The sequence below is a fragment of the Argentina silus genome (assembly GCF_951799395.1).
Source record: "Argentina silus genome assembly, chromosome: 11".
Lineage (NCBI taxonomy): Eukaryota > Metazoa > Chordata > Actinopteri > Argentiniformes > Argentinidae > Argentina > Argentina silus.
Window position 1 is genome coordinate 11,519,118 of NC_139665.1, and position 15,471 is coordinate 11,534,588.

Here is a 15,471-nt window from a genome sequence, read left to right on the forward strand (position 1 = left end):
AATCACACCAAGGCAACATGGCTATACATGCTAATATCTGTCTTAGGCTTGTCTGAGTTGCATAGTGTGTCATTGTGGTCCTACAAATGCTAATAGAGTGTTCTGTCTGCTAGACAAAAATCTGTATAGATCAACATGTCATACCATAACTTCTATAATATGAAACCTGAAATGAAGCTACAGTACCATTAGAAGTAAGAGTGCCTCTGCTAACATCTATAGGATTATTCTGTGGAACACTAATGACCCATTGCTGGAGGGATGAAACGATCCATTCCTTTCTCAGGGATGAGACATCCCTACTGTCAAATGAAAACACTAGGATAATGTGTTCATATAAGCATTGGGCTTCACTAAGAGATATGTCAACGCCAAAACAAACAATTGGATTCAGAGCCTGTTTGAGCATTTGATTAGAAAAACTAGTGACACACGCAACAATACATCCTGGTGGAAACAGAATTCAGAGAGTGACTGAAGAGCACAGCCAGTGCTGTCCCAGTTTCCCAAAGTTTCTATACACATGCTGCTGTAGAATAACCTCTCCCTTATATTTTATAGAGTATTCAATCACACATTCAGATGAAATATTATGGTTCCAGGTTAAAAGGACAACCTTCAGTTTCATAGGCTGGTTGAATAAAAGAAAACAGGCCAGTCACTTATAGGATACATGCGCCTGCAAATGATAGTAGCTACAGGCTAAACGTGTGTTAAATGTGTGATCTGATCCTGGATAGCAAAAAATAGGATTTTGCTATCCAGGATCAGAGCACACATTCACAGAATGCGCATCATTCTGATCCAGATGAAACGTTTTAAAACACTTGGCCCTGGTTTGTTTGTGCAACTGTCTTCACGTGGCCTCCTCTGTGTACAGTAGAAGTGTTTGCCTTGGTACTGTTATGAAGGACAATATTTCCCTTGGCAATGCATACAGAGTAGAGTAAACATGGTTTTTTGGCAGGTGGACCTTCTCATTTTGAGAGTTGGTATACTGTATCTCCTTATTCTTCTCCTTCAATAAATATATACACAGGCACACACACAAGTTCCTGCCCACTCAAAAAAACACACACACACACACACACACACACACACACACACACACACACACAGACACACACACAGACATTACACTCTTTTCTCAAGCCCAATCTCCTTATTCTTCTCCTTCAATAAACATATACACAGGCACACACACAAGTTCCTGCCCACTCAAAAAACACACGCACACACACACACACACACACACACACACACACACACACACACACCCACACACACACACACACACACACACACACACACACACACACACACACACACACACACACCCACCCACACACACACACACACAGACACAGACATTACACTCTTTTCTCAAGCCCTGCACCAGAACACACTCACCATGACGCACATCAGGACGTACTATACGGAATCTATATTAGGAAGTTTGTCAGTTCTCACACAATACTGCCTCACTTGTCATCCCAAACTCTCTCAGTTCTCATACCTTCGTAGAGACGGCATCATTCCACATTGAGTAAGGCATCAGGTCTCATCTGCGTATAGCACAGGACTGTAGAGCATGCAACACATAACTTTGTCTAGCTTGTAACTGTGCAACTAAATAATTCAGTTTGATAAGCTGATAGGCAGCTATAATGGTTTGTTTGCGCAAGGCTTTTCGTCTGATGTTTGAGGAAAGACAGCCGAGGGAGTTGTACACGTGACACCTGAGGACCGACACCGTTTTGATACACAGATGAGACCTTACTCAATGTGGAATGATGCCGTCTCAATGAAGAAATGAGGGAGTTTGGGATGACAAGTCAGACAGTATTGTGTGAGAACTGAAGACTTGTTTAAGTGAATTCCATAGTGCTATGTGAGCTAAATGATCCTAGATGATGCTCTTACACTCGATGGTGCTGAACAACCCAGGTTGTTCATCTGGGAAGAGTCTGAGAAACAGCCTGGGGGTTATGGTGTGAATATTTGTTGGAAGGGGTTATATATAATGTTATATATTTCCACTTTTTCCATTAGTTCTCAGCTTTATCTTCATAAGACAGATACATACTATAGGTATTCATCATTACAGACCCAAGGGGTGTGACAGGCTTCAAGTTGCTCCAAACAGTATTGCTTCCTTGCATTTCGAGTTCACACGAGTCTCGAACATGCGTCCTCTGTATTGACCGTTACCGAATTATCTCATTGAAACCAGCTCCATCACCGTAAAGCTAGCAATTCGATGGTGAGGTGGGAACATTTCAACATTGAGAGTGAGTTTACTATCTCAACTCGGTTACAGGGGTACTATGAAATATGTATAGGCTATGTTAAAGCTGCAGTGGCTTTAAGGTTAAACTTTCCGCAAAGATTTGTTTTATTATAGTTTGGTGTAATTGTAATTACATCCCGTCAGCTATCAGTGTATAAAATCAGCTAAATGGCATATATTATTATTATATTGATCAGAATATTGATCAGATAAAACAAACCTTTGCCTAGTTCAACTCTATTAAATCTTGGAGCTGGAGGGTATTGCAACTCATCTTAAAATAATGTTTCACTCATGCAAACGTTGATTTATGTCGGTGTATGTGGGTGTACCTTTTGGTTGGTATGATCTATTTTGAGACATTCAGTTTTTAATCAATAGCCCCTCTCATCTTTTATACTTCTGATTAAAGTATCCCTTTGTTGAAAGTTCTCAATTGAGTCATTTACTGAACTGAAAGTGTCTGATCTGTGTGCGACAGACCTGTCTCAATGCTCAAATCCTACATTAGTTTTAGTTGTATTTATGTATTACTTGCCACTCCGAATCCTGGCAGTATTTGGTTTATATTTTACCATTCTCATTCCAATCCTCAAACTTTCCTAAAGAATAGAATACTCTTAAAGATGAGCGACAGCTGACATATCCAATTCCTTTTTCCTCTCTCCTCTCAAGTGTGAAAGCCTCTGGTCTGTGTGGCAAGCAGGTTGAATGAATTAAACATTGTGGAGAAAATGCTTTTCATTCAAACTCTTAAACCTTTTTCCTATTTGAACACTATCTATCTGTAGTTGGAGGAATCTGAAGCTTTTTACTTCATTTTGAGGAGTCCCAATTCCCCAAGCCCACATTTCACAAGCAATTTCACAGTTAATCATTTCTTGATATTTAATTCATTTTGATTGTGTATTCTGTGAGCTTTTATATTCAAAAGTTCTTATTCAACTCTGTGAATCCAGTTCCAAGAAGCATATTTCACTCTTTCCTTTCTTTCAAATATTGATATATGTAATTATTACAAAACTTTATGGAGACAGTACCCCGTATGTAGAGTACAGTGTCTTACACATTGCATCTAAGTCATTAGATTACACTGTATCATTATTTTGTATCTTTTTTGGCCGCTTCCAATGTCATTGTATATCATTTTAATTCTGGCACAAAACAATGTTCCCTGAAAATAGATTAATTAATTAAGTAATTAATTAATGTAAGTGTACCTTTTGCTCCACTACGCCACCCCTTGGTTTATACAAGAGCAAAGGGGAGCTCTAAAACCTAAAGGTTACATACTGTATGTAACCCAAGTTCTCTGAAGGAGATGAGGAAGACCCCTCACTATGGGACACACAATCTTTTGTACCTTTCGCTGAAGACCTCTATTCAAACACACCTGGTACAGGCCGGTGACGCTTGCAATTGATAGCCCCGCCTATCATCTGTCCCAATAAAGAAATGCTGCAAGTGCACCATTTCATCCAGCGAACCACTCTTCACATGCTCAGTGCAAGAGGGGCAATGAGGTGAGGGCTTACCCTCATCTCCTTCAGAGAACCTGGGTTACATTCGGAACCTTTAGTTCTCTTTCAGTCCACTCAGTTCGACCCCTCACTATGGGATCCTGCAAAATGCCCTGATTGCCTGGTCCGAACTGAAAACTTGTACGGATAGAGGTTTTTAGCCAGTAACTACTATCGTGTGCAGGTGCACATATCCTATAATTGAGTATAACTGCTCAACAAGACTTCATGGTTTTCTGCTCTGTATTTCTATTATTAATTTAAATAAAATCCTCTCTCTGCCTATGCTAACCAGACTATAAAATAAACATCCTCTCAGTGTTACAGTGCCATACGTATTGGAAAGGGGAAACATTTAGTCTTTTAGCTATATATTCCAACAGTTTGGATTTGATATCAAACCATTACTATGAGATTAAAGTAGAGATTCTCAGCTTTAATTCAATGTTTTTTCAGAGTGTTTTTACCATTTAGAAATTAAAACCCTTTTTATATATTGTCCCACTATTTCAGGGAACCAGTAGTAGAAAATTGACTTGACAGGTGTTTCTGGTTAGTCCGGTGTGTTCTGTCACATCATTTGTGCATAAGAGAGCTGTCAATGTCTAGTGTTGATTCTAGCCTTTACATTTTCCTTTGGAGTCTGCTATTTGTGTCTGTCAACATGAAGAGCTGTCACTGCAAGTCAAGGAAGCCATTATTAGGCTGAGAAATCAGAAATAAACTATCATAAACATATCCAAAAGATTAGGCTTGTCAACAACAACAACTGTTTGGAACATCATCCAAAAGAGGAAAAACACTGGTGAGCTCAGCTATTGCAAACGGCCTGGTAGGCCAAGAAAGACATCTACAGTGGATGACTGAAGAATGCTCACCATAATTAAGAAAAACCCCAAAACGACTGTCCCACAGACCAGGAACACTCTCCAGGAGGTAGGAGTGAATGTGTCAGAGACTATCATCCACAGAAGACTTCACCAACATTACTACAGAGGCTACACTGCAAGGTGTACACCACTAGTTAGCAACAGAAACCAGATGGCCAGATTACAGTTTGCTAAAAAGTACCTAAAAGAGCCTGCAGATTTTTGGAAAAAGGTCTTGTGGACAGATGAGACCACGATTAACATTAACAGAGTTAACAGAGTGATGGCAAGTCTAATGTGTGGAGAAAAAATCCCTGGCATTCCATCTGTGAAATCTGGTGATGGGGGGCTATGGCTTGGGCATGTCTGGCTGCCACTGGAACTGGCTCACTTGTCTTCACTGATGATGTAACTGCTGACAGCAGTAACATGCTGAATTCTGAAGTGTACAGAAACATCTGGTCTGCCGAAGTAAGGGCAAATGCTTCTCATCGCATTGGACTTCTTCATACAGCTAGAATATGACCTCAATCATACTACCAAGGTGGAAAGTGCTAGTGGCCAAGTCAATCTCCAGATTGAAATCCAATTGAACATGCATTTCATTTGCAAAATGAATTTCATGCATTTCAAGGCAAAAGACCTCAAAACAAACAACAACTGAAGATAGCTGCAGTACAGGCCTGGCAGAGCATCACCAGAGAATATACCCATCATCTGGTGGGGTCAATAGATCGCAGACTTCAGGCAGTTATTGCATGCAAAGGATTGTCAACCAAATACTAAACATGAGTGCTTTATTTGTAAAGATATGTTTTTTTTCCAATACTTTTGGAGCCCTGAAATAGGGGGAGTATGTTTAAAAATGTTGGACTTTTTAAATGGTGAAACCAATCTGAAAGAAGAATACATTGAATTAAAGCTGAGAATCACTACTTTGACCCCATAGTAATTCTTTGATTTCCAATACAAATGAATATAGAGCTAAAAGATGACAAAATGCTTCCTCTTGCCATGTCCTGAGCAAATTACTTTGTAAAATATTTTTGGACATTTCCCAACTTTTAAGTTCTCTTGATGAGCACCCTGTGACATTTCCTAGTGACAAGGCAGATGACTTTAAATGAATGTGGCAGGAAACTCCTGTTTATGGAAATATTCAGCTGGCATCAACACGTCAGGGCCACAAAAGCTGTAATGTCCTCAGACGTTACCATGGAGGACGAACAAGGAAGGACCTAATAATCAGGATATCCAGTATATCCAGTATTACCATTATAATGGTTCCTATAGGCAACATGTTGTGCCATATTCTCTCTCTCTCTCTCTCTCTCTCTCTCTCTCTCTCTCTCTCTGTCTGGCTATGTTATTTAACCTAATCATTTCACCCCTCATATTTTCCTCCACACCTTCCTTGCAATAGCTCCTTCCCTTTGATTATGATTGGTATGTGTGGTTATAACAGCCACAGGCATTTTGGGGAGTGCAGTTCACCATCTCTTTACCTCTCAGTTAATCAGGAGCAGAGCTTTGGGCTCAAATTGTCATTTGTATTCTAATTCCTATTGAAAAGACACCTGTATGAGGCTGATAATGATGTATAGCAGAGCCCTGTCCAATTGAAATTTCCACAGTCACAGTCCACAGATCACATTTTCAATGGTGGCAAGCTAAGTGGGAGGATGTCTGAAACAAGCTGACCCTGCTGATCATTTGGAGAGTTGCATTGAGATTCTGTAATTAGACTCTCGAGCTATTGCTCAAATAGGCTGTTTTGTCAGCTTGAAATGTCCTCACTGGTCTTTATGAAAATACAGTATTATGAGAAAAATGCACCTTCATTTCTTTTTTTTAATCAATTTGATGTTTTACCAGGGACTTTACTTCTGTAGGTTGTCTCCCACTAGCAAAATCAACGGAACAGTTCCTTCATACTAAAGTAATCAGGTGTTTACCTCTGTTAGGGATGAGTCACCTGAAGTGAGATGAAAGCCTCCATAGACACATGTTGCACTAAATGTCTCCAATAGGGATATGAATAATTCAACAGACAGCTTTCATATACAGTAAAATGCCTTATTGATGCTCTCACCTGCTTGCCATTTCCAAAATCTCATTTATCCTGTAGGGGACAAGTCAACATATTAAATATTGAAGAGGTTGAATGTTCAGCAGAGAAGCTTACGACCTCTCTGTCCTCTACTTAGATCCTGTCACTTCTCTCTACTACGCTGATCAGCATCGTTTAGGGAGACAAGCATCCTATGCTAACCCATTCATTAAAGTGACATTTTGTTCATACATTGTGAGAACAACACTGATAAGATATTGCTACCCAAGGGGAATTTAATGGATGTTCTTATCTTATCTGATTTTTGTTTTGTTTTGTTTTTCTCTCCAGCAGTCTCTACATTCACACTCTGCATTCGTATAATGTTGTAAAGATAATTGATGAAAAGCAACATTTTCCACATCGTTTTACTTCTGCAATGCCAAAGGGGCTCTCATATACTCTACTGTACATTCACTGTTTCCAGTTTTTGGGTTATTACTGTAATGCTGATATTAACCCCATTCATTCCACTATGCAGGGGCAACAAATCTCACTTCACTGAACCTTTATTCATCCCCCTCCCCCCTCCCTCTCTGCAGATGACTTTGTAAAGAAGCATGATGACATTAGAAGTTCTTTCACACAGCCTCTTGCTATCACTACCATTAGTAGATATGGCTGTGGTTTATCATCTCTTTCTGCTCTCTCCCCTAATGATGTCCTAAAACTTGTAACATCCAATCGGGCAACCACCTGCCCTGTCGATCCCATCCCCTCACCCATCCCCTCACCCCTCCCCTCACTCATCCCTTTCCTTACCACCCTCATCAATTCCTCCCTGACCACTGGCTCTGTCCCAGCTGCCTTTAAGACAGCCTGAGTCAAATCTCCTTCATCCATATCAATCCGGCTTCAAGGCTGCTCACTCTACTGAGACTGCTCTCCTTGCTGTCACAGAGGCACTCCACACTGTGTTCTCATTCTTCTGGACTTGTCTGCTGCGTTTGACACAGTAAACCACGAGATCAGCCTCTCCACCCTCTCAGAACTGGGCATCTCAGGCTCTGCACTCTCCTAGATTGTATCCTATCTGGTCGATCTCTCACACAAGGTAACATGGAGAGGGTCGCTGTCTACATCACACACCCTCACCATTGGTGTCCCCCAGGGCTGTGTCCTAGGACCCTTACTGTTCTCTCTGTATACCAAATCTCTTGGCTCTGTAATTTCCTCACGCGGTTTCTCTTACCACTGCTATGCTGATGACACTCAACTTTTGATCTCCCCCCCCCCACCCTCTGACACACGTGGCGACAAGTGTCTCTACGTGTCTCGTATCTCTGCCTGGAAGTCTGCTCACCACCTCAAGCTCAGTCCCCAAACTCTGGCTGATCACTCCGTTCTTCCACCTCTGCTGGCTGCTTGGCACCGCCATCTCTACGAGGATATAGTGGTTGCTCTGCTCAGTCACGGCTCTTCTCTGTCTTGGTGCCCCAGTGTTGGAATGAGCTTCTAACCACTGTCAGGACGGCAGAGTCACTACCTATCTTCCACCGTAGACTGAAGACCCATCTCTTTAGGGTACATCTGGGCTCTTCCTCCTCAGACCTCTCCACCTACTAATACCCTACATTACCAGAACTTGGAATACAAAAAAAAGCACTGTGACTGCCAATGGCACTTGTTCTTATCGAAGGTAATGATTGTAATGATTGTAATGACAATGTTTAATCGGTAGCAATCAGGGAATGAGATTCCTTGAAAGAAATATTTCATTTATGAATGTTTTGGTCCAGAAAAGCACTTTCTAGAAAACATGTGTCTTACCCAACACTTGGGTTGTCTACAAGTATATTATTACTGGCCAGGGATGTTCAAGGGGAGTGGAATCGATTTTTGCGTTTCTGTGTCTGGTGGCTGCCTCTTTGAAATTGTGTATGCATGCAGAAACATAACAGCTAATGTCCAACACTGCAAGTCCATTTCTGGGGGTTATATTATTAATAGGGAGGATGTTGTTGTTTGGAACTAAAGAATAAGTTTTGCCGTGATGGCCAGAGGTGGCAGATTTCCAACAGATTTACACCCTGTTCCTTTAAGAGCTTCATTCATCAGGATACTTGTGGTAAAAGTTCAAATGTGACTGTTTCTTATGACTGAGTTGTTGTGGATTGAATGCAGAAAGGCTTTAGGGGAGTTCAGGATTTTGCTTCAATAGTGCACTTGAATAATAGGAAACGACAGGTATGTTTAGAGGGCAAATTGGAATACTGCAGTCATTGCACTTTGCTAGTACTGTGTGTGTGTGTGTGTGTGTGTGTGTGTGTGTGTGTGTGTGTGTGTGTGTGTGTGTGTGTGTGTGTGTGTGTGTGTGTGTGTGTGTGTGTGTGTGTGTGTGTGTGTGTGTGTTTGTGTGTCTGTCTGTTTACCCCCTGGCCCATGCATGGAAACCCCAGTCACAGTGGGTGAGCTTCCGAGACAGTGATATGACAGTGCCCCCTCTCCCCCATTCATTGAACCAGCTTGTTTATGAAAACATTGCTTTGATCCAGACAGCCATGGACATGGAAGAGGTGGTGTCTTGCAAGCTGTCAGGCCACTGAGGTGTTTCAGTGGAGTTGGAAGAGGGACCTTGAACACATGATAATCAGTGACTAGGCAGTAAGCGGGCAGTTCAGGCTAAGGGATAGGGAATAGTGTACCTTCATTGGTATGGATGACATAGGGTGTGTGTGTGTGTGTGTGTGTGTGTATGTGTGTGTGTGTGTGTATGTGTGTGTGTGTGTGTGTGTGTGTGTGTGTGTGTGTGTGTGTGTGTGTATGTGTGTATGTGTGTATGTGTGTGTGTGTGTGTGTGTGTGTGTGTGCGTGCGTGCGTGCGTGCGTGCGTGCGTGCGTGCGTGCGTGCGTGCGTGCGTGCGTGCGTGTTTTGAGTGGGCAGGAACTTGGCTGAGAACCCATGAATGCGGTAGAGAGGCTGCTGGTCTACGTTAGGCATAGGAGAGAGGAAGCAGAGTGGAAACTGTAGCTGCTTGACTGGACATCTGATGGTGTGTAGGAGGTCACACATCCTGAAGGGCTGTGGGTTCTGAATAATATGTTGGGTTAGATCCAGCTTCTTAATGTACTCTAATATTCAGTCAGTTGTCTGTACACTATCATCTGTAGTGTTTGCAGATACTATACCATGGCATTACTCAATCTAATGTGATCAGATAGCTGGTGTTAAGGTGCTGGTGTTAAGGTGCTGGTGTTAAGGTGCTGGTGTTAAGCAAAACCTGGATTTTAATTGTATGTCAATAATAAACGACCCCTAATTGAACCTATTTGTCATAGTGGCCAAAATATGGTATGTGTGAACATCAGAATCCAAATGGGCTTACAGAAATAACGCTTCACACTACATAACTATACGACTTGCCTGATTATGAGTCCTTTCTGCCTACATGACGCTAACATAATCATGCATGTGTTTGTCTGACTATATGTAGATTGAGAAGGGTGAGGCTTATAGAGTTGTGCTGTTCTCTGCTGTGCTGTGCTCTGCTGTGCTCTGCTGTGCTGTGCTGTGCTGTGCTGTGCTGTGCTGTGCTGTGCTGTGCTGTGCTGTGCTGTGCTGTGCTGTGCTTGACTGCAACTCCACATGTCGCCTGGTACCGTGGCTATGCAGTGGCTACGTAGTGACACCTTGTGGTGGAGAGTTGTAGACTGGCCAAGTTTGATGTGGCCATATACTATACTGTATGGGTACATGGAGGTAACATTGCAAACTATCAGCAATCTCTGAGTTTGTATCTGACTGAGGTTACTTATGGGAGACAAGAGAAGTATGACGGAACAGGAAGCTTGCAGGCCCAGTCATTACATAATCCATAAGTATTGATGGGTAAAACAGTTGACCCACAATGTTGTCATCTCCACAGTCTTCTAGGAAATCGACTGTGCACAGTTTAACTCTCTTATTGGCCTTAGTGTTTTAAAAGTGACACAAGTCACAAATGCAATGTTGTGGGACACTCTTACCACAGTGCTGAGGGGAGGGAAAGCCTTCTTTCTTGGGGTGAGCAAAGAATAGTAGTCCCCAAATGTTCCTGTTCTGTCTGCCTTAATTAGAGTCTCTTTGGGGACCTCCATTTTGGAAGGTCACATTCCTGATACCATAATGGACAAGATGTTGGACCTCTCACACCTCTCAATGCTTTGTTCCTCTCAATACAGCAATTGGCTTCTGTGTTGCGTTCTTGGAAGCTTCAGTACTGTACCAAGTACTAGGACTGTGCAGGAACTGACTATCACCCTTCTATGGTTGTCATAGTTGACCTGCTATTTTTAGCACACTCGTGACACAGCAGGACAGTCTCTGGTAACCGGCAATAGAACAGACCGGATGATTGGCTCATATCCCTTTGGGGACACAGGAATGATTGTCTCATCAGCTAACCATGGAGGACCTGTACTTGTCAAAAACAACAGGCCTGATTCATCATTTTAAAACAATTCTTAACCTTGACCCTAACCCTAACCCTAACCCTAACCCTAACTCTAACCCTATCTTACGGGTTAGGGTTATCTGAACAAAGTCATTTTCTGGAGTGTGTCCTAATTTTTGAATTTTGACATTCAGCAACTCTGTGGAGTACCACTGTAGCATCCACTTGAACATTTAGATTTTACAGCAGTGTAGTGTTTAGAAATTAATATTCAAACATGTTCCTTTTGTACATGTTCTTGGCAGATTCAGACCTATCTATAGCAGCCAATATGTACACAGCCGGAATTATATATCCTGCAAAGTTATCAGATGGCTCAGGAGTCATACACCCCCTTGTGTTTACTCACCTCAAATGACAGTGAGGATATTGTGAATGTGTTTTCATGAAAAGATAGAAAACACATCCATAATGGTACCATATTGTCGGTGAACCATGCAAACACCAGCTGAGTCCCAAATAAAAGCAGACAAGAGTTATGTTTAACATAATTTCTATTTATTTTCTTTTGATCAAAATCTTAATAAATGTGGCTGTATTTGTCTTTCGTTCAAAAAAGATCATGACTTGTGTGACGCATTAGAAATTATCTCATCAAAGTCTTTTGTAAAAAGAAAAAAAGATCATTGAAAACTAAAGCATCTATAATGTGACAATATGACAACATTATATTAATCATTTATCTATGTATATGTTTTACCTTTTTTATCATAATTTCCACCATAATTTCCATTATTTTCTTGTAAACAACTATCTCACATGTTCTCTCACCTTCTCATTCATATTGATCAACGTTCATCGCTGGAGACATTTACAACAGAAAATGCAGCTTAAAACAAACTGAAAAAACAAACTGAAACAAACAGAGGGAGTTACTAACAGAAACCAGAGCAAGATCTCAAAGAGGCAGCCATCTTAAGATCCCACTTCTTTAGGACATATTTACAACCAAAAGGACAGGGAGAGGACATCTGCATAGATCCACAGGATTCAGATCATGAATGTTTGGAGGTGGGGTTACAGGATGGTAGGAGGGATTATTTATACTGAGAGGGGTTTTCACTAGATGGCCATTCTGCAGAGTCAAACTTCAAAATCTCATCCAAATCAATTAGCAAGTAAATTAGTTATTTGGTATTAATTTAGTGTAAAGGTTGTGGTTAAAAATCAGATTTTTGGAGAGTAGTACTATTAGCACTTCATACTTTGCAAAATGGCCATCTAGTGATGACCGAAGGGTTACCTCCACTCCTGCCTTCGGGGGGTACTGTAAATTTGAGGGAAACAATAAAGTTGGGTTGCTCACAAAGACGAAAGTTCAATGTTATCTTCTATGGATTTCTGTGAGGAAAATCAACCTTACAAGAAAACCAAGGTGAAGTGGATCAGAATAGATGTAAGAAGGCTAAAGCACACATATTGTATCTTGACCTTCCAGAGAATGTCTGCATGTGCAAACACTGTTGACCTCAATGTCATTCCACCACTGGTGAATATGTGTATGCGTAGAACAATCAAAGGTAGTAGAATGTGCACTTCCCTGTTTAACAGTAGGGTAAAACTGTGGTGCATAAGGTCAAATGCACAAGGTCAAACATAAGTTGCCTCTTTCTCTATTGTGTCTCAATGAGTACCGGTATAGCAGCAGTCATACAAGCAGAAGGAAATGTAGAATCAGCCCTTTGAGAACTCCTTCCCCTCATGCTAACACTTGCTAAGCCCTTTGCTCTGTGTAAGATACAAGGTGATTATCCTGGTCACAATGAGGTCAAGTAGAGACAAAAGGAGGGGCATGATTGATCATGTCTAGTCCACTACTCCACAATGATTTTCCACATAAATACTATATTCCATTGTGTCTCTGAGGTCCAGTGTGTCCCTTTGTGACCCCTCTCATCCTCCATGAAGAGAGGCAGTAGTGCACACTATGATGTGATGCACTGTGATGCGCTGGACTGTGATGCACTGCTTGTTAAACCCAACAGGGCACTAGGTTTGAGGTAAATTGAGCTTCACTGAATCAATGCCCCTTTGGGACCCATCAGATACACATAGTGGGGACGAGCTTGGCAAAAATAACGTGGCTGCATGGTGTGGACAGTTAAGCCCTGTCACGCCCAGGGACAAGACCTGCACTGAGACCTTCCATGGTGAATCTTAGCTATATGTATAACCTTGCAATGAAAAGACACCTTTGATGTACTATACCACAGCTTATATTTGATATGCTGTTTACGTTAACTGTTCCCTGGCTGTGTATGTTCATATACATTATACTGTCCTCTTTTGGACCCTGTTACAAATGATTCCGTGGAACTGTGCAAACACATTGCTCTGACTATGTCACATCCAGGACATTAACTTCACAAGTGAACCGGAGGTATCTCTATGTGTATACTCAATCTCTCTATGAGTGTGTATGGGTTGGAGTATTGTTAGAATCACAACCATCTGGCCGTCCCTCAAAAGCAGGAAAACTCCAAGGGTAAATAGGAATGTATAAAAACACATAAAGATTGGCTACACCTTTTTCAATATTTGCCTCTTATACTCTAAGACAATCCATTCACATTCCAAAACTCCACAGACTCAACTGAACAAGGAGAGGAAGGGGAAAATGATACAATACATCCAGGTGAAACAAACTCAAACAGTGAACAGGTTTAGAAAACGTAGTGAGGTGTCAGTCCTTTGGGCTGTGATATGTGGCCCCTTCTCACGTCTCAACCCTTCTGCATCTACTTGACTACTAATCCCAGCATCCTCTGCTCCCAGTAATATCCCTCCCACTTCCTGTGCACGATGTGGCATGGACAGGAGATTGTAAGGACATTCCAGGATGTTTCTGGACCAGGTTGGGTTGGAGCCAAGAGGAAATATCCTCCCTCAAAAGATTTTTTTCTTTGCCAGCTCATAACCAGATTACACCCAATAGGAGAATGTCCCATCACTCTTCGGTGGAGGTGCTCTCTTCCAGTGGGAAAATGGCTGCCAAGCCCACCCCCGTAGAATTGTGTGATGCAGTGATGGTGACAACAGTGTGTAGGAGAACGAGGACCAGCAGGCATAGCTTCAGCCTGCCGCTGCACAGTCTGGGAGAGGCATCGGAGCTGACCGACGCCTCCTGGTGGTGACAGGAGGGAGGAGTTCTTTTCAGCGTTCCACCAGAACGGTTGTCTGGTTTTGGGTGCCACCGGATATCACAGCACTCTGATTCGCTGTCCAACTGGTGGTCCGCTAAAAGCCCTGCCAAACCCAGAGGACAGGGTGAACACAACACACAGACGTCCCACAATAAGCTTACAGTTTTATGAATAAAGAGCCATGGATGAGAATGAATCAGAGGCCTGGTTACCCAGATCTGTTTATGCTACAAGCCAATTGTAGGTGTCATGCCAAACATGATATAGCACTAACAGATCTGGAGTGACCAGGCTAGTGCTTTACTATAGATTTGCAGTTGATATCCTTGATAGATGTTTTGCTTTTCATGTATCATTCATTCACCACTAATGACACATATAATTATGATTTAAAAATGTTGTTGATGTCCAGTTTTACCACAGAAATCATAATAAAATATTTAATAAGTGTTGTTATAAAAAGTAACAAGGCCATGGACATACTCATCCGAAGCAAATCTACTTTGCTCATGCTTATATCATGTCACAACCTAATAATGACTTTGAACTGAACTCACTCTGAAAGAAGAAGGGAGTGACCTTCTAGAATAACCCCGCACTGTGATGACATCATGCCTTATATCCATACAATTCAAATTCTATGCTTATATCAGCTCTCTAAGGACATGCCACTACTAATGAGTAGTCACTAATGAGGACTTCAAATGAACAGGAAAAAAATACATCTTAAAAGCCTCCATTTAAGCACTGATGCATAAGTAATTAAGGAATCTCAAATTATGTGATAATAATAGTACTTAAATCCTCCAAACTTCACGGCTGGTGTAGAGAAGGCATGTTTTCAGACCCCAATGTGATCCAATCCCGATTCGGGACCAACAGGGCAGAAGATGTGATGTTGGTGTTGGTGTAGATCAGTATGAAACCACAAATATTGAACCGTTACTGTAGCCCCGTGGGAGACAAAATCCCACTCCTTGGCCATGCTGCAAAGTCAAAATTGGCTTCATAACATTAGAATTGATTGAGTCATCAAGTAGGTATTTAGTTTTACTCTATGGTAAGGCATAAGCTAGGGCTATGGTTAAGGTTAGAGTTAGGGGTCA

The 15,471-nt window shown here is 41.7% G+C and overlaps 1 protein-coding gene across 1 annotated transcript in view; it reads right to left on the minus strand.

Moving 5' to 3' along the window:
• Positions 1–14,169: 14,169 nt before the first annotated feature.
• nalf1a (NALCN channel auxiliary factor 1a) overlaps positions 14,170–15,471 on the minus strand; it is a gene marked incomplete at both ends in the record, with an annotated part of 28,617 nt that continues 27,315 nt past the window's right edge. Inside the window, one exon of the mRNA XM_083680427.1 lies at positions 14,170–14,468. Coding sequence (XP_083536553.1) covers positions 14,170–14,468 — 299 coding nt within the window. The remainder of the gene's footprint in view (positions 14,469–15,471) is intronic.